The sequence below is a fragment of the Homalodisca vitripennis genome, chromosome 5, assembly GCF_021130785.1.
Source record: "Homalodisca vitripennis isolate AUS2020 chromosome 5, UT_GWSS_2.1, whole genome shotgun sequence".
In the NCBI taxonomy this organism is placed as follows: Eukaryota; Metazoa; Arthropoda; class Insecta; order Hemiptera; family Cicadellidae; genus Homalodisca; species Homalodisca vitripennis.
In genome coordinates, this window is record NC_060211.1 from 83,737,035 (window position 1) to 83,757,962 (window position 20,928).

A 20,928-nucleotide genomic window follows, 5' to 3' on the forward strand; every position below is an offset into this window, starting at 1 on the left:
ATTGCTCCAAAATAATGAAGCACCACCGTTTTATTCACTTCATTTTATGTGCAATTACTTCACTCCAGGAAAAATCGAGCAATTGCTCGGCTAAGAAATTTTTTCGCTGTTTTATTCACTTTAAATGAAGCAATTGCTCAAATATACCCAAGTAGAAGCAATTACTTCACTTTATTCACATCACCAATTTATTGTCAGGGCCGTAACGTTGGTCATGTGGTAACTGGACATGATGATGACAGAAAAGTAAACAGCTGAACATTGTAGCTAGCGCTATCTGGTAGAGAACGTGCTTACTATACGTTAATACTTCGGGTGACGTCCACCAAATGTGAGTCTTGTTGTTCGTTTGTTGTGTTCCAGTTCCTGTGATGAACATGGCGGCTGGTTGTTGTGGAACGAAAAAACAGAAGCTCAATAATTCTTCAAGTATTCCTTGTAATGGAACATCTGTGATTTCTAATGGTATTAGAAATGGAATGGTTGCGCATCCTGAAATGTGTTTCTTCTGCTTTGATGTTTTATACTGCCATTTACACAGTTTAGAACCTCCCAAAACTCCTGACTTCTGCAACGATCCATAGTAAGTGACCAAAGTTAGCCTTGAGGTTATCCAGTTCTTTTGTTCTTATATTTTGTTATAGTCAAAAGTCATGTCCAATATATATTTAGTTATTAATTTCATTACTGTTTATTTTGTTTTTCAGGATTATCAGTGTACTTGTAACTCAAAATATTTAATAATATTAGTCTTGTGTTTGATCCAAATCAGCTGAGTGAAAAGTAGGTCTTTATAGTAATGGTTGCACTTTCTACATGAAACTGAATTTTATGGTGATATATTACCTCTACTTAATTTTTAATTAATGAAATATAAAGTTTCACGTCATAACTGGAACAAGTTTTAATGATGATCTCATCTTGCCATAGAGGGTTGTTGCTAAAAATAAGACATAATCCTTTGTCAATACCAGCAAGCCTAATTTAGGAAGCTATCTATAATCATTTCAAGTTGAGTCCTTTGTCTTGTGTAAAACTTTGTAGTTTCAATTAATTGGGTACTTTATTGAGGACTCAAACTTATTGGCTACCTTGGGCTGTTAAGTCCTCTTCAGTTGTTACTATATCAAGTTTAGCCTAGCCTATTTTTACTAAACAATACTGCCATATTTAGTCCAACCCAGTTCAAATAATGTTCACTTAAAATTAAAATAGTAGGCCTATATCTTCTCAACAGGTATCATTATTTACACTATACTATTTTTCTTACTTGAATCTTGTTCAGTTTATATCTGTCAACAGAAGTGTTTTAGGCAAAGGTGCTTAAACATATCAAATAAACTTAAATAATATTTACTAAAATATTAAATACTTAAACTTAAAAAAAGCTCTTGGTACTTATAAAAGATCATGCAATATACACAACAATAAATAAAAACAATACAATATAAATAGATTAATATTTATTTATTTTTTAACCCTTAGGACTGCAGAATAGTTTGTAGCCACCACAGAAATCTTTGTGCATAAAAAACAGTTGAACTATGCTGTAATTTGAATTACCTCTGAATGTTAATCCGTTCAATATTTTATTTTTATATAGGGCCTAAATACTTAAACTTAGTAACAAAAAACTCTTAGTACTTAATTCAAAACTCAAGTATTAACCTACAACAAAACAATAAGTCCAATCAGCAATTAGCTTTGGTGCCAAGAGAAATATATAACTTAGACCTAGTGTTGTTTATATTCAACGTTACACAATGCTTATGTAAGATGCATTAATATTTCAATCATTGTCCCAAACATTTCAAAATAACAAAAGAACAAGATCATGTAATACAGCCTACTGCACAATAAATAAAAACAAATACAATATAAATAGATTAATATTTTTTAACCATTACGACTGCAGAATAATAAGCGGCCACCACAGAAATCTTTATTCACCATTAAATTATTACTCCTTTTACATATAAAAACAGTTGAACTATACTGTAATTTGAAATACCTCTAATGTTATTCCTTGCCAATATTTCGATTTTGGTAGTTTTAATAATCATAAACATTGATGATTCGATTGTAGTGGTGGCCGCTTATTATACTGCAGCATCCATTAAATATAATCATATACAACATAGTATTCTTTCATATAGAATAACTATCAAATGATAAACATATTCTTAGTCATAAAAACAATGATGTTCGAAATTAAAATAATTAATTTAATATACTATGCAGTAACAAACTTATAAATAATACAGGAACCCTAATTATTATGCATGAACAAACTATTGGAACAGAAAATAGGAAATTTGCAGAACTATTTAAATGTTTTCTCCTGAGTAGCAATGATTAACCACTTTCAAGAAGTGGTTGGAAGCACTCTCCAGAAAACCATACCTCTCTTCTATACAAATGCAGAAATGATCTATATGAAGGTCTGTTGGTATGCAACTTTCTAAACTTCCTTTCACGTCCCTCTACAACCTTTTAGTCTAACTATGTCACAACTGCCTGAATATTAACACCAGTTGCCAGGTCTAAAATGTTTTCATTATGGTTGACATTAAAATTCATAAATCAACATTCACCTAATCCGAAATATTTGTTCTTTGAATTGTCAGGTTGTCCAGGCTTTACATGCTTAAATATGAAATAAATGTTTTTGCATCCCGTTTCTTTCAGGACGCACCTCAATTCTGTATGTCATGTTAAAGATAGTATATTAGGTTCCGCAAATAGTTCTAAAAATGTCCTATTTTCTGTTCTATATGTTGTTACATTTTCTCATAAAAACTGGTGAGGAGTTACTAATAATTTAAGATCATGTATTGTAAGTTTTTATTACTGTGTATATGACACTTCAATACTATGTGCAAATTTTATGAATAAAGAAATGTTGTATTGTAAGTGGCATAAAAATACAAAACCCGGTGATTTGATATAATACACTAAAATCAGCTTATTTAAAATATTTTTATTGTTGCAATTAAACATTGTTATGAACAGTCATAAAATGTGTTTTATTAGCAATTGATTTTTGCCCACATATAGCCTATGTACACATGAACCAGATTTCAAAGATGAACATGGTCACGAGTACAAATTGGATATATCAAATGTAGAGTTAAAGGATACAAAGTATTGGAAAAGTGAATTTATATCTTTCCTTAGCCTTGTTTTCTGATATAATTCTGGAATGTGGCAGAATAGTTGCTAATAAGGATGTCTTGCCATCCAAGAGATTGGAGTTTTCTGCTAATATATACTGACACAATAATTGACATGTATCTTTCATGGCATTATTGTTACTGCTATTGTTGGTTAAAGAAAAATATTACTTGTTTGATACAATTTATTTAAAGCACCAACAGTAAATACTGTTCCATTAGGAATATATTGATCTCATGTCCTCTTAGTCATCACTCTATTACCTCTAGTTATTAAGTAATTATAGTACCCTACCTTACTATTTTTATTTTCAGTCCATTATTTGTAACTTGGGAGATTGGAAAAGACAGACGTCTGAGAGGGTGTATTGGTACATTCAATGCAATTAACTTGCATAATGGAATCCGTGAATATGCTGTCACAAGGTAAGTTTTTTTTTGTTTTGGGGTTTTTATTTAAATGTTTTTTTTTTACATACTCATGTTCCTGAATTTGGTGTTTAGAATTTTGATGTAAATATGAATAACCAACATCAATTTAAATAATCACTGGTTATTTGGTAATTTAATAACTCATTAAAGATTTTTTTTAATTCACCAGGATATTTGTAACCAAAAAGCATTTTTTGTCTAATTGTTGACTGTGTATTTATGGCATTGAACCAATTGATTAAGTATATATTAAGTAAAATATTGTTTAAGTTATGTTATTTTGCAACTGGTAATATTTGTCTTATAATATCAATAAGTTACTTTTATTTTACTCTAAAAAGTACTCATTTTGATAGTTTTGAATCGTTAAATTTTTTATAGTTTAAGGTGTACAATATATTACACTTGGAAAATCTGTTCTGAGAACAAAATAATGTGTATTATTTGTTCTTGTTGTTGCTTACAATGACCTTCCAAGTGTTATCTGTACTCTCAGTTTTTTACTAAAACCTGATAGTGAATTATGTTAAGAACCATAAAGCCAACTCAATTACCTTGAGCATTTATCTTAGAATGTTTAAATAGAGTGTTTATAATATTTTATCCTATATTATTAGAAATAAAATAGCATAGAAATTAAACAGAAATAATATGTATATATTATAATTATTATATATATATATATATATATATATATATATATATATATATATATATATATATATAATTTCTGTTTAATTTCTATGATATTTTATTTCTAATAATATAGGATAAAATATTATAAACACTGTATTTAAACATTTTAAGATATATATACTTAGTAAAATAATGTCGACAAATCATTTACCAATATTTTTACATTGTATAATAAATATTTGTATGGATTCTGCTCACTCTGTGATGCATGTCAAGATGTTAGTATAACCTAATATCCTACCAAACTGTGTGTGACATATTGCATCAGGTTATTGACAATCCAGAAACCAGAATTTGCAAAATTCCTCTATGTAAAAACACGATTTAAAGTGTACTTTACATATTGATATAGTATTTGGTGTTGACATCACTATGACTATGATAGTGACTTGTATCACTGTCATATTTCTCCACAAATAGATACATAAGCTCCCATTCATTTAATCTTGATGTATCATTGCATTCTCTAATATATGACATACTGTGCATGTCAGGACAATAGACCTTACATTACCATTTTGGAAGTCTATATTCTCTACAATATTGCTGAATATTATAAACAACAATTTTGTGCATTGTAAATCTCTAAACATATTTATATGTCCAGAAAGTAAATATTTTTGTCTGTAGCCACTGGGGATGGGGCTAGTATGCCCGCTTTGGTGTCTGGGTGTTATTCTGTTGAGTCGGCATCCAGCTGTGCAAGTGAGGTTCATGTAATTATTTGCTATTTTAAAATTAGTGCCCCAGTTGATGAGTTGTTTGGTGCAGTAAGTAAATGGATTGACATTTATCAGGTTTGTTCAGCAACAGTATAATCACTGATGGTAGAGTGTTCCAATGGTGCATTAGAAGAGCAAAGTCACCAAGTATTTGGCCACAGAAAAGTATGAGGCGAATAGAAAACTACCAACTCACGATAAGATCTCCTGCGTAATATTACACAAATTTTACAAAGTTGTGATTTTATCCAAGTAAAGCTTTACTCCTGCAATAAATTTAATATTAAATTGTCATTATTGTTTTATTTTTTATTTCTTATTTTACAATGTTTACAACATAAACGGATGTTGAATTGCAAAATGGAGTTGTAACTGAATGAGTATTATGAGGAGGAAACTTGTACCCACAACAGTTATCTGAATGATAGGTAGACAAGCTGCCTTGCGCAATACTAAATCTGACTGTTATCTCATTCCACCAATTTAGATTAAAATATGGAAGATCTAACTTTAGAAGTTCAGTCACTTAAATTTATTAAAAACTACATGGATTTTTAACACGATCAGGTGCAAGTAAATTTGGGTGAAAAGTAATCTTTGGAGTAATCCCAATCCCATGAGAATGTTCCTCCTCCAAACTGTTGTTACTTTCATCTTAGATTAATTTTGACTGTTAAAAGCCAGACTTGGGAACCGGTTCACAAGAATCAATCCCGGTTCAACCATCAGTCTACTAGCCTACATTGATTGCTTCTGTTCATTTAGCTCAAATTAGCTTACATGCACTTTCCACTGGATGTTGGAACTGCTTTTACATTAATTGTCACTTGTTCATGCTTTATGTACTTATTCGCCTATAAATTACTAATAAATCAGTTTTCTCTCATTTAAAAACGTTTTGTGGAACAAATTTTATGAATTTTTATTGCTCTATAGTATTTGGAGATATAGTTATTTTTGCTTTAAATAGCTTAGTAGAATTCTTGCTTTCCTGATAACTGAGCATTTCTAGGTCTGCTATTCAATTCATCCAACTACTTCCAACAAAAATGTGTTTATATAATATTTGGACATCCATAAAGTCCCATAGACTCAAAAGTGAATTTTACCATTTATGACTGTATATGACATAATAGATACTGTGTTGTGTAACATTGATTGGGACTGTTGGAACATAAGTTATTGTTTGAAATTGATAAAAGACACCATAAAGCTAATAGTATGTATGACCTGTTTGTAATTGACTGTCTAAAAAAATTTAAGCCCAATCAATATATCTATATGACTTACACCCTTGATCCCCGATATATTTTATGAAATTTTTTTGTTGGCTGTGATTATTATCTAAGGTAATTCTGCTCGGATTGAACCAAATTAATAATACAAACAGTACTCTAGATACGTTAATCAAAGAGGACTGGTTTGTGAAGGTTTACAAGGTGGGGGGGAGGATGTTTGTGAGTTTCCAAATTAGAACTGTGTACTGTGGGATTTATGGTGATGACATGTTCACTCTCACATGGCACAACATAGTAGTGGTTCCACGGTACTGCCTTACATTGGTCTTGAACATGAGTCTTTATAGTAATTGTCACCACACCAGTACAACAAGTTAAATGACACACAGTAAAAAAAGAGAGATTAAAGCAAGTTTACCCTCCTGTCATTACTAAACAAGTCATTGCAGAACATTCAGTTTTAAGCAAACGTAAACCACAGTGGGGATGTGGAAGCCAAAAGCCGCAAACCTTGATAAAGAGATCAGACTGCATATCAAAGCTCAGCAATAGGGGACGTCAGCTGATCAGAACTGAGCTGAAAATAGAAACTATAATACTTTAAGGACTAATTAGAAATCAAAGTCAATTTGGTAGTCTTAGGAGTCAAAATAAAGGTTTCGAACAGCAACAAGTAAGTTTTTAACTGTGAACAATTTGGCTGCATAAACAGAGACATGTGTCACATCACTAATGCATTATATCATTGAACCTGAACTTGTAGTAAATGGGTAACTGCGTTACATAGTTTTAATGCCATTTTAGTGGCCAAATATTTAGACAGTAAGTTGTTGTCTCAGGACTAATAACACTTTCTTCCAATTGTGTACAATCACTGTGTAATGTATTTGTTTGTATTTACTCAAGAGACATTAACAATACTTTGGCTGGGATGTTATCTTTTATTATATCACATCGCCCACAACTATGTTGTGATATTTTATGTTTTATATTTGAGTTAAATATATTCTACAATTTGCAGTGCTATTAAGGATTCCCGCTTCAGTCCTATTACTCGTGAAGAGTTGACCAAGCTCCATGTTTCTGTGTCCATTTTGCGTCACTTCGAGGATGGAGCTGACTACAAAGACTGGGAAGTCGGAGTTCATGGTATTCGAATTGAATTCCACAATGAAAAAGGCAGCAAACGTACGGCAACTTACCTCCCAGAGGTTGCTACTGAACAGGGTAAACTAACTGTATAATTTGTCTATGAAGTTATTTAACATAACTAAATGTAACTAATCTCTTAATAATCATTTGAAAAAAGTTCTATAAAACTGCATGTTTATTTTACTCCATATTTTTATCAGTTATTTAAAAGATTTTTTACAGCCAAAAGTACTAAAAATATTATATTTATATTAATGGTATATTTTACTTAAGTTTGCATTATGCTCTTTTAATAAAAATGATCGAGGTTACTATTTTGTATTTTTACAAGTCTAAATCAAAGTGAATGGTATAAAACCACACAGTTTGAAGAATGGTGTCACAAAAAGGTTAACTGAGTTGCCACATCGACACCATGACTCATTGTCAATGGAACTTATTTCAGAAAATGTTACTGAAAAATATAAAGAATCTCCTGCTGATGGTCTTACATTTTTGGTTTTCATCCTGATGCTTTCTATCCATTCTTTCAAAATTTAAGATGTAGCCATTCTTTCAACAACAAATTAAAATGAGTCATGTGAGCAAACTGCTCACACTACAGCAGCCCTTTTTAACAAAATCCGCTATCATGGTAGCACAATAAAGTTATTATTGTCAATTGGCTTTGAACACTAAATCTTTAACCATTTGTTAATCAGTATTTTTATTATAAATATTCTACCTATTTATCATACAAGTTAGCCTGACATTAGTTTAAATATACTCGTACCAACAATTTTCATGAGATATAGCAAAATTAATATTTCCACTAAAATCAGTTAGAATGTATAGTACGAGGTACATGTATCGTACATAGTTAGTGGATTACCTGTATCACACCTTAGCTTTGTTTAGCATTTTTATAATTATATTATTTACATTTATGTATGTATCATTATATTTGAAGAGTATTTAAATTAAATTAAATAAGTTGGATCTAGCATTAATCTTATTTTAAATTTGATGAATTTATGACTTAAATCAACTGAAATGGTTTCAAGCTGATGCGAGCGAGATTCATTTTGAATCTCTATCTTCTAAGTATTGATCATAGTCAGCTTTCTCAATATATCTGCAACAATCGGGTCAGTGTCATAATACTTGAATCCATTAGCCTTGGCTCACTTTTAAGAAGATCCACCCTCTTACATTCACACCAAAACTACTTGCATTCCTGTTCCTCTCCTCTCTGCCAGAATCCTTGGGGTTTATCACAGAATATGTGCAAGTTTCCACCTGGATTCTCCAAAGAGTGAAAGCAGCCTGTCATATCCTGAACATATCTAGATTGCCATATGTTTCATAATCCTAATGGCAAACAGATCCAGCATGTACATCAGTAAAATTCTAGGAGATCCACTTTGTTATAAATGAACATGGAATATAAAAATCACCAAAATTACGACTTTCTGAAAGAATGTAGAATCTTGGAGCATTGGAAAAAAGGTGTATTTTACTATCACTGCTATAAATGAATTTTCCAATATAACTTTTATTTTTTGCACAAGGCCTTTCGGAATCGGTGATTCCATCATCAGGCACTTCACAAATTAACAAATGTTTACATTTTTTCAAATAATAGATATTATAATAACATATGGTAAAAGATTTGAATATATGATTAGCCAGTATAAAATATTTAAACAGAATTACATTTTAATTTTCTTATAAATTAAGATGAGACTAGAATTGAATTTTGAATATGTCCGTCTTTGTTATTGATTTGTGTTAATCTAAAATGTTTCCCAAGCATTTAAGTGTATTGTGTTAGTAACTTCTTTCAATAATAGTACATTTTTATTAGAGATGGTGTGTCCAGATTTAATACAGTGATTCGCAATAGCAGATTTTTCATTTCTTCCATATTTTATATGTGCAAAGTGTTCTTTGAATCGTGTCTTGATGTTCCGTTTTGTTTGGCCAATGTACAATTTATCACAGTCGTTGCATTTAATTTCATAAATCCCTGATTTGTTTTCGAATTCTGAAAGAAGACATGACAGATTACACAAAATTAAATTTGTTCATTTATGGATTTGTCGTCTACTATCTAGACACCAAGCTGTCTGCCTTGTGATTGATTACTCAGCATTGTTAAACCTTCAACTAACAATCAGGTAAGGAAATTAAGATATAAATAGTCTAAAATTAAGTAATATTTTATAATTTCTCAGTAACAATGTACAAAATTATTATTATTTTAAAGATTAATATTTATTTTGCCAAAACTGTCATTTTCAATTACAAAAAAATGCATCACAGTATTTAGTAAAATCGGCGTTGTTGAGACCAAACTCTTTGATGGTTTCACCGAGTTTAGATATTGGTAATCATTTTTCGATTAGATAAAAGTGTATTTCAACAAAATAAAATTTAAAATTATATAAATTTAAAGTCTGTAAGTTCTATGAATGATGGCTAAAATCCATAGAGGGATTATTTTTAAAACCTCTTTATTTAACGCATTTGAATAAAAAGTGCTTGAACCTGATATTTTGAATTCTTGTATAAATACCGAATAATGTCTATAGTTTTGCTGTTTAAATGAATATTTATCATTATATGGTCTTTAGTAGATATATTTAAACATAATCATAAATTCATAATTAGTTAGTAAAGTTTTTATGACTTAAAACAAATTATTTAATAAAATTTCAGAAACATTTGTGAATAAAACTCAATTATTTAATAAAAGTTCAAAAAAATTTGTAAACACAACCCCATGAGGCACGGAGTTTAGATATTGGTCATAACTTTTAAATTAAGTTGAAAATTGTATATTTCAACAACATAAAATATAACAGTTATGTAAATTAAAAAATGTAAATTCTATATACATGTATAAATGAATGGGTTTTAGTTGATATATTTAAACATAATCTTGAATTATTAATTAATACAGGTTTCTATAAGATCAAAAATATTGTTTATTAAAAATTTAAAAAGTGTCTTGTAAGCTAAAATTTGAATTTGAAAGTATATAAATTTTAAGACTGCAAGTTCTGTGAATGATTGCTAAAATCCGGAGGGAGATTAGTTTTAAAATATCTTTAGTAAACACATTCAAGTAAGAAGCAGTTTTTCGGGATTCGTAAATGAATATCAATTAACTTACTGTTTTTGTTCTCTGGTCAGACAAATAAAAACATAAAATTTATCAAGTTAAATGTATTCAAACCTAAACATGAATCCATATCACTATTGATAGTAATTTACCACAATAATGTTGCTCTTACTTGTAATAATATTAAAGAAATCTGTCATTAATAACATAATATGTTTGAGCTATACTATGAGATAGAAATATTTGATTAAAACTTTTCTTTGTTTCCAAGTTCATATAAATCTATTAATACTATTATAGTTATATAATGTAATAATAATACCAGATTGCTTTTAGAATTGTACAATAATATACTCAATGAAAATAATATTTACCAAAATGTATATGATTAGGACAAAATATTATTTTTGTTTTCAGAATGCCGGGGAACTCCCAGGAGGATGTATGCTCAGCATTTAATGGAAGAGGCAAATACAGCTGTTGCAGGAGGCATGTAGAGCCAATGTTACAGAGGGAAAAATCCGGAAATGGCTTGCTGAAGTTAAAGAGTATATTGATGGAAAAGAATTTATAGAACTTTGAAGATTCAAGCTTAGTGGCTTTTTTCTTGTGCCCAAAAGGAATGAAGTATATGTAAAAAAGGGGACAAAAGCAAGTGAAAACAATCACCGGAATTGAGAAAGTATGTTTCGCAAAACTACTCACAGCAAATTTTAGTGGTATACTCTTACAAACGAGTGCCATTGAATTTCGTTCAGCAGGTTCCTGAAATTTGAGGAGTACGAAAATCAGAGAGTGGATAGATGACAGGAAAACCAAGAGAAAGGGGAGAGAGAAAAGGACAGAAAAATGCAGTGGGAAATACTATTGAGGATTGAGAAGATATTTTAGTGGAGATACAATTGAGTAGGCTCTGCTTGTAGCAGAAAGGAATGTAATGACAAAACACATTTTCATCAACATGACTTGATGTATATCTTGGAGTTGGAATTACCTTTGATCAAAAATGATAAATTAGAAGACAGTTTCTAAAAAATACAACGTAAACAAGAACATGTGTTTACAACCGAACCATTTTTCAAGAAATCATTATCATCTTCTAAGCCCTTCCACAATCCTGTCCCACAAACATCCTTTGATGACCAGTCAACAGTTTACGTGCCCAATCTTTCCTCAGACTTATCTAAAACATCATAAAACCAGGAGCAGATAAGCCTGTTGCTCTTTAGCGAGTTTCAACGACCAGTCCTCTTCAAATTAGAAAAGAAATTGAAGAATAAAAAGAGTAACTAAAGTTAAATTGCCAAGTGCAATAATGTTGAATAACTGGAGAAGATACTATTTAAAGAAAGTGAAGAAGACTAGGACAAGAAAGACAAAAGTCATGCGAGAGATGAAGGTAAAAGTCTAGGAGGAAAAGAGTAAGAAGCCTGCTGATTAAGAGACCGAAATTGATGACTGATGATCTGGGGGACCTTTCAACTTCAGGAGGATGAAGTAAGAGAACGCCTACCTTTGGATGTTGAAAACATTCACCAAAGTCAGTGGATGGTAGTGCCTTATTGTTTAAATAGTGAAAAAAACTATGTTATACTTGTATTGTTGGTAACAAAAAATAAAAAAGGCACATATTTATAAAAAAGATTAAATCTTCTTAAAGATTTAAACTTCTTATTTATTCTTGTCTTCCACTGCAAGACAATGTTGATAATGTACTGGTCGATGAAATTGTCAAAATTTTAACAGAACCCACATTTTACTGTTGGTGTTACCTCACATTTGAAGATTATATCTGAATTAAATTGTATTGAACAAATTTTTAAGGTAATTCGTTGGTATAAAAACTGGTCAAACTAAAGAGAGTTGTGCTAGTTGTATAAGTTGATGATCAATTCTGTGTTTAAGTTTCTAAAATGTTACCACTCATACGGTAGTTAACACTTTGTACCCTGGGCCCTTAATGCATGTTTCGGCGTGGCTCCCTGGGAGTTTTATGATGCTTTTAAAAAATTCTGTGTTATTACAGTAATTATGTTATAAACTCATACTATATATCTTTTTAAAGATAGAGATACTTACTTTTTTAAATGTATACAAATATAAAGTTTATTTTCAAAATAAAATTAGTACGTAATATTGAATGTTATGTAAAAAATACAAAAAAAGTTTTTGCTACATAGCTTGTTAGTTCAGGTAGTTTGCCTTAGTGTGGTAATTTTTAAAGCACAATGGTCTGAATCAAATACAGGATCTCGTACATTTTCGTTTAGATCGTTTATAAAATCAATATTTGGTCCCAGGTGTGTATCAAAATCATCGTCACTTTCCGACTTGGAGTCAAACAAACAAAAGATCGCGAATTGCATCACTTTTGATTTCATCACCCCATATTATTTAAACTCGAAAATAATAAGTAAAGAATATAAAAGAAAATCAACGGAAAGTCGAGAAGAAAGAACAAAGCGAGTGTAAATACGAAACAAAACACACGGATAACCTCACATTGCCTGCATTTGCCTTAACTTTATTCAGTAAGAAACTAAAGTTCTCATTATTTACAAACAGTTAAATTCACATTTAGAATACATTATAATAACATTTGCTTCAGTATTTGTCGGCAAGATTTGTAGAAAACTTAGCAAGACATCACTAAGACTCACGACAATACATAACGTGAAACACTACTAAGCAAACTGACAGTACCGACGATCAGCTGTCTAGACTCGCTTGTAGTACGACAAAAATATACGTATTTCATTACTAAAACGTGACCCAGGGATCTCAGAACCAACAAATACGAACTTAGGCAACCAATGAACATAATCAAAATGTTTGAATCCAAAATAAGATGACTGAGCTAAATAATACAATTAAATAACACGACCCGAGCTATACTCGGGCGCCGGTAGCAGGCGCTGCCAACGCGGCCCAACCTATTCTCGGGCTCAGGGTAAAAAGTGTTAAATTAATCACTGAACTAACTATTCTGTCAACATCTGATTTAATTATTTGTTTATATTATTTATTAGCTGTCAAACTTTAATCTGCTGTTGAATAGTTTAATCATTGTTAATATTAAATAAGTTATTATCAATTGTCAAAATTTACCGTTTTTTGTAGTCATTAAGTTAGTTTATTCTTCCAGTATGTCATGTAATTTGTTATTGTTAGTTAGATTATTACAAAAATGTAAAACTTACTCAATGTAGTCACTGAGTTTAATTTATAGTAATTTAATTGCAATTTGATTATTGTTTACATAGAATTAACTTTATACTGTCACAAAAAGTTCTGATTCTACTAGTTCTGAGTTATATTAGTTATATCAAGGATGATTTTATTGAGTCAGTAATTATTATTATTCATTTGAATTTAGTTTGTTTTCAAAGTTATTACATGTTACGACTTATGCTTGTTGTCCGCTTTATAATGAGTATGAAATAATTTAATATTTATGTAGCCTGTTAGAATTTTTTTAGAAATAGTTATTGTTTAATTCCAATATTTTGCCAAATGAAAGCATATTATATTATTGTTTAACTGAGACATATAGTGAATCGCTCTTATTTTGAAGATTGTACCAACATTCTTTTACTGTCATCCATAAAGTAGTTATTTTAATGTGCAATAAATTTAAGTTACCTATGTTGTCGATTTAGTTTCATGTTGCTGTTTAATTCCAATTTTAAATTCATGTATACATAATGTAATTAAAACAGTTGAAAAGTTTATAATATGTAGGTTAATAGCAGTCTAAACTAATTCATAACTTACTTTAAGTTTTCTTTTTCAAAAGATAAAGAAACCTATTCTCTTAATTTCGTAGTTTAATTTATTAATCATACTTTACTATGAATCTAATTTACTGAACATGATTTCAACACTTGCTAAAACTATGTATTTTGCAAAATATGAAAACTCAGTTAGTTGACTCTTGTTTCCATCTTCTATGCAGTAGTCTGTTTGCCAGTCACCTCAAACTTTGATTATTAATCGTGGAGGTTAGAATTTAGATATTATAAATATCCGTTAGTTATAAAAACAAATAAAAGCTAATATCATTATGTGCCTCAATATTCACATATCAAGGACTTTGGCAACATCATTCAATGAATCATGGGGTTAGTCACATACGTACAAATTACATTCTACTCTTTTAAATTAAATAATTTAGTATTAGTTGTGTGCATCTTGGCAGTAAAATACATAGAAATGCATAAAGAAAATACCAGTTCCATGTCATTATTCTTTAGCACTGCTATTATTTCCTTAACAATATCAATTGCTTTCAATGTAGCTTAAGGCCATGGTATTTGGGTTGTTTATTTACCTCAGTTATTAGATTTGTTTCATTTTCAAATGAGGAATTTTCATTATTATGTATGAACTATATATTATGTTAGCTTTACATATATTTTTTTAGTTGACTTTCCAACCAGAGTGACACAAACATCTGAATCTTGTATTGACAATTTTCTGACAAATTTTAATAATAAAAATGAAATTAAAGTCTCTGGAATTATAACAGCCTTGTCTGATCACGATGCGCAAATGCTCGAACTTTTACAAATTCAAGTAAAATCTGAACAAAATTTAACCTTTGTAGGAAGAAAATTTTCAATTGACAATATGACATTATTCAAATCTCTATTAGAAAAAGAAGATTGGCTTCCAATCTTTTGTTCTCCGATAGATGAAAAGTATGATTGTTTTGATAGTATCTTTAGATACTATTTTGATCTCTGCTTTCCTCTTGTGCAAATTAAAAAAGGAAATAAAAAACAGACATGGATTACGGACGAACTGAAAGATGAAAAAAATGAAATTATACACCTCAATAAGTTGTCAAGGTTGAAAAAATCAGAAAACCTTAAAAATGAAATTAAGAATAAAACTAGGCAATACAACTCAAAATTTATTAATAAAACTAGCTGTTTCCCGCGGCTTCGCACGCTTTTCGTAAGTTTTGCCCGCGTATGAGCATTTCTGGTTGAAGTAAATTATATTTCCAACCCCGATGTAGATTTTACCTTGATGTCACGATCAAGAAAATATGTCAAAAATGTATTGTACATGCATAATGTATTTTATTACAAAGTGGTCTACCACTCAACCTTTAAGTTCAACCAAAAATTTAGTTTAGACAATTATACATCATAACTTAGCGCCTTCAAATAGTGTTTCACTGTTTAATATACGTATCTATCTCGTAATTGCAGGTTATAATGTGCAGGCGCTTTGAAAACTTTTCTTCATTTTATTCGTTTATATTCACGACATAAGCGAATAATTCAGATAATAACTATCCTATCTTCTAAGTTAGACTAAATTACGGATACATGTGAAATTTGATTGAAATTGGTTCAGTCGTTTTGGAGTTTATTGGCAACATACATCGTGACTCAAGATTTTTATATATATAAGATGTAAACAAAATTATTTCGACACTAAATTAAAAAATTCAGAAAATATTAGCAAGACAACATGGCAAATTATAAATAATGAAACAAAAAAGAATGGATATAAATGCGAAGGCAATCTTGTAATTAAATCAAAAGATTCATCTATTACTGAACCATCTCTAATTGCAAAGTCCTTCAATGAGTATTTTATAAATGTGACAGATGCACTGTTAAAAGACCTTCCTTCAAATTCATTACAACCACAGTCTGAGAACATAAATATAACGTCTCCTAAATTTCAATGCCCGCCCTTGAGTGTAGAAGAACTGAATCAAATTATTGACTCACTCAAAAATAAATCTTGTAGCGGGTATGACGGAGTGCCTATGAAATTGACAAAATTTGCAAAAAGCTCTTTAATTAAACCATTAATGCATCTGGTAAATTCTTCTCTCATTACTGGCATATTTCCTAGTAAGTTAAAATTGTCTAAGGTTGTACCTATCTACAAAAAAGGTATTGTAACAGACATTCAAAATTATCGTCCGATTTCAATTTTACCAGCAATTTCAAAAATTTTTGAAAGAACCATGTACAATAGATTGGTCAAACATTTAGAAATAAATAATCTTTATGACAAGGAACAACACGGTTTTAGAAAAAATAAATCTACTATAACTGCATTCATAGAATTCACTGAGTCTGTAATAGAGTCAGTCGACAAAAGTGATAATGTAACAGGAATATTCATGGACCTATCAAAGGCTTTTGATAGCATATCTCATGAAATTTTACTTAACAAATTGCAAAATTTAGGTATCCATAATATTCATTTAAAGTGGTTCGAGTCATATCTATCTAAAAGAGAACAATACGTTGAAATAACTCACATAAAAAATAATAAAATACTAAAATTTCAATCCAACACCCAATTAGTAAAAAATGGAGTACCCCAGGGGTCTATTTTAGGTCGTATATTATTTATATGTTATATAAAGGATATGCCAAACTGCCTTAGTAATCTTGAAAGTTCAAAAAACCAGCTGTGCCTATTTGCAGATGACTCAAATCTCATTATATCTGCAAAAACAGAAGTCGAATTGGAGATATCTGCACATCTGCAACTCTCAAATGTACAAAAATTTTTCATTGACAACAAATTAGTTTTAAATACCGATAAAACTAATTTTATTTCTTTTAATACAAAACAAGACAGAAAACGTTTAAATCCTAACATATTGATAAACGATTCCAGTTTGGATCAAGTTTCCTACACAAAATTTCTCGGTTTAACAATAGACAAAAACCTTAGCTGGAATCTTCATATTGAACAGATAATTAAGCGGATAAATTCTGGGTTATATGCTATCAAAAGACTTTCTTATTTATGCAGTTTGTCAGTACTAAAAATGGTTTTCCATGCACATATTCAATCCCACATTGCATATGGGATAGGAGTGTATGGAGGAACCACAAACCAAAACCTAAATAAAATTCTAATTTTGCAAAAAAAAAGCACTACGAATAATGTTGAAAATGAAGAAGGATGAGTCAGTGAAAAATAATTTCACTGAACTAAATATTTTAACAGTGCATAGCCTTTATATTTTAGAATGTGTTATGTATGTTAGGACCTATCAATCTAAATTTAAAATTCATTGTGAAACCCATACTTACAATACTAGGAACAAGAAGGAATTAGTAATACCACGACACAATTTAGAATTTTATACAAAAAAAACTTCTTATGCAGGAATAAAATTTTTTAAGTCAATTCCAAAAACAATAACAAGAGTTGAAGATATTAAGAAATTTAAATCAATGTTAAAAGATTATTTAATTAGAAAAGCATTTTATTCATTTGAAGAATTTTATTCAACAACATGATCTACTATAATCATCCAATTATGTAACTTAGTTGTAGTGACACTATTTATTGTACCCATGTACATAATGTAAATAAAGATATTTTGACTTGACTTGACTTGACTATATACGGGTTAATAAATAAAAATAAATTACATGATTCAATATTATAAATTGACTGTGGTTTTTAATTCTAAACAATCTTAGTGTTTTACTTCTTAAATTAAAACTATTCCAAAAGCAACTCATAAACAAATTAAATACAAGGCCTCTTCTTTAGTGTGGGTTTGCCTTAATACATTAATTTTTTTTTTAGGTTGGGATCAGATTCAAACCATTGATTCATTGCTTCGCAAAGGAGGATTCAAAGGACATGTGACTCCTGACATAAGACGCAACATTAAGTTGACTCGTTACCAAAGTGAGAAAGTGAGTGTTGGCTATCAGGAGTACCTGAACCACTGGCGGAGCCGGCGTTGCTAGCAGCAACTCTGGGACTCTCCTGGGAGAGTCCCAGCTGCGTGGTGGGGGCCCCGCAACGTAGAGCCGCCATTCCGACCTCCATTCTACCAGCCCCCACACATGCAGCCCCCGCCGCCGCTACACCCGATACCCATACACCCACCACATCTGCCTGCGGTCAGCTGGTGGGAACACCGCACCCCACATCCTCATTACGGTACTTACCCTACCAAGAAACGGAAGTGACGTCGACCAAACCTTCGTAAATGTGCATTTTATTGTCTCGCTTCCGGCCTTCTGGTGCAATTAGTCCTCGGATTTATGACAGGTGTCATGTTGTGATTCCATATGTCTCTTTCGTCAGAATAATTTTACTCGTTTTCCAGTTCCAAGTGCTCTATTTGGGAATTGAGTAAAAAGTATTCTGATAAAAGGGAGTTTTGAATGTTTGGCATGAATCGTGTTGTATTTAGACCTGAACCTTTTCGATAATTTGCTCACCGATGCGTAGTAATCAGCTGGATGCCTGAATGTGTTTTCAGTGAAGATGCCAGAAAAGTTCTTAAAGTGATTATAGTGTTGGTGAATACTGATTGTGGCAGATTTATAGTTAGTGTCGTTAGAAGTTATACTATTTCATACCTTCGATTATTGGGTATAAGGTACTAATCTAAGACGTGTTACAATGTAACATAAGTTATTCCCTCCAATAGAGGGTTACTTCTTACACTAGATTCAGTGACAGTTGACAATATAGATTTGAAAATCATTTTTGTGAAAAAACAACCACACATAATAATTTATGGAAAGTTGTCATTTTTTATCTGTAAGAACATTAACATTCAAAGACCCTTTCTTCAGTTGTATTAGTTTAAAGTGTTTTATTACCATAGTCTCGATTTGGAAGATGGCTTTGTAATTGTTGCTAATTTATTCTTTCTGAAGTCGAACTTTCAAAAACAATTACAAAATTATGATTGTAATTAAAAAATATATCTGGTGTCATTTTAGTTTAATATTAATGAAAGAAGTGTTCCAAAATGTCTGAATTGTTTTAAGTTATAGATTAAACTTGTATTGGGCGAAAGTAGTTATATTTTATGCTTAAAGTGACGTGTTTGTTTCATCTATTAACTGAGTTAATTTTGGCTCAATGATTGCTCATATCAGTAACTGAACAGGTGTGTCTCGGTACATTATTTTAGAAACATATATTTTCATAGTTTAAAGAATTATTATAAAAGTTTCTTTCAGATTAAAAAATGTATGAAATTGTTTAAGTTTAGTGTTAAAATCATGTGGGTTATGATATAAGAAAAATGTTTAATCAATATGTTCCATTGTTTTTATTAAAGTGTGTTTTAATTTATGCTAATTGTTTCAAGTGTTTCCTTGTTATTCCCGAGTTATGAAACCAAAATGAATTAAATAACACAATACCAGTTGTTTGCACCACAATAATATTTTTAAGTTTATAATACAATAAACTAATTACAGTAAAATCTGTCACATCCGGTTGTGCCAGGAGGGCCAGATACAGAGTTGTAATATTAAGGGCAAGTTGTTTATAATCAATCATTACAGATGCTGTCTTACTTTTTGAAAGCGATTGATAATTATAAAAACATTGAATATTTTCAGTTGTGTTTTTGTAGTTCAATTTGTATAATCAAACACAATTCAAAAGTCAATAAATACAATTCTGTCAATTAAACCTAAACTTCAACCATTCAATAAAATACAGTATTTATAAATCAGATCTTTTACTTATTGAAAAGTAAAAGATATAGCACACAGCAACACTGATGTCATGGTCTTGCCAAATCATTGTTTCAAAAAAATAATTTGGGTAACATAGCCCCTATCCCTCTCTCCACACACTCTGCCTCCCCACCCCTTCAGTGCATGTGTGGGAGATGTGGAGCTTACTCTTGCTTACAATTATAAAACATCTCATTGTCTGTCACCAAACTAGATATCATAATACCAGATTTGACAGTTTTTACTGTATATTAACCCAAATCCATACCGATCCTTAAATTTATCAATTTTGATGTTAGAACTATATAATAATTCTGTTGTTTCCATTTTTTAAATGACCTTGTGAAACTTGAGTGCTCTCATGAAATGATTCTTTTTTATTTTTCATTTTAGAATATTGTTTAGCTTTAGTTACTTTTATCAACGTCATGTGTATTTTATTAGGCTTATTTATCCTTATAATTTTGTGTCTTAATCATTTGTAATACATTATAGTTTAGAAAAGTGTTATTCAATTGTTTGTGATGTCACTATTAACAATTTATTCTGTATTTTATTTTTACATAGGTAACTAAAATTTATATATTTGAATGATTTATTGATATAAAACCAAAAATGTCATGTTTGTAATATATTTTTTATTGGGAGGGGCTTTTGGAGGTTGTTTTAATTCATTATTGTGAATTGACTGGTTATTTTAATTAAGATTTAGGAGTTTAAGTTCCTTAACTGAATTCAGTTTCAGTTTTAAACTTTGAAAACCCGTGTTCATTTAGTCGTTTGGATGAAATTCTCTCTGTGTATTCCATGCTTTGTAAAATAGATGACTAATCAAATTAATTACAATTTATGATTAGTAAATGTGTTAAAAATAACCTATAATTCAATGTGGAATGGAAAAATGTTACATCAGTTATT

The 20,928-nt window shown here is 30.3% G+C and overlaps 1 protein-coding gene across 1 annotated transcript; it reads left to right on the forward strand.

Moving 5' to 3' along the window:
• Window positions 1-345: 345 nt before the first annotated feature.
• LOC124362455 (AMME syndrome candidate gene 1 protein homolog) lies at window positions 346-19,624 on the forward strand. Its single transcript, XM_046816972.1, has 4 exons — window positions 346-583; window positions 3,489-3,599; window positions 7,283-7,488; window positions 18,104-19,624. The coding sequence occupies exons 1-4, from the start codon at window positions 372-374 to the stop codon at window positions 18,268-18,270; spliced, it is 696 nt and encodes a 231-aa protein (XP_046672928.1). The 5' UTR covers window positions 346-371; the 3' UTR covers window positions 18,271-19,624.
• The last annotated feature ends 1,304 nt before the right edge of the window (window positions 19,625-20,928 follow it).

Excerpts from the sequence above, each read along its gene's own strand:
- LOC124362455 (XM_046816972.1), top strand. The coding sequence starts at position 372 with ATGAACATGGCGGCTGGTTGTTGTGGAACGAAAAAACAGAAGCTCAAT. Across the intron at positions 584-3,488 it reads GACTTCTGCAACGATCCATA|TCCATTATTTGTAACTTGGG; the intron begins GTAAGTGACCAA and ends TTTTATTTTCAG. Across the intron at positions 3,600-7,282 it reads CGTGAATATGCTGTCACAAG|TGCTATTAAGGATTCCCGCT; the intron begins GTAAGTTTTTTT and ends TACAATTTGCAG.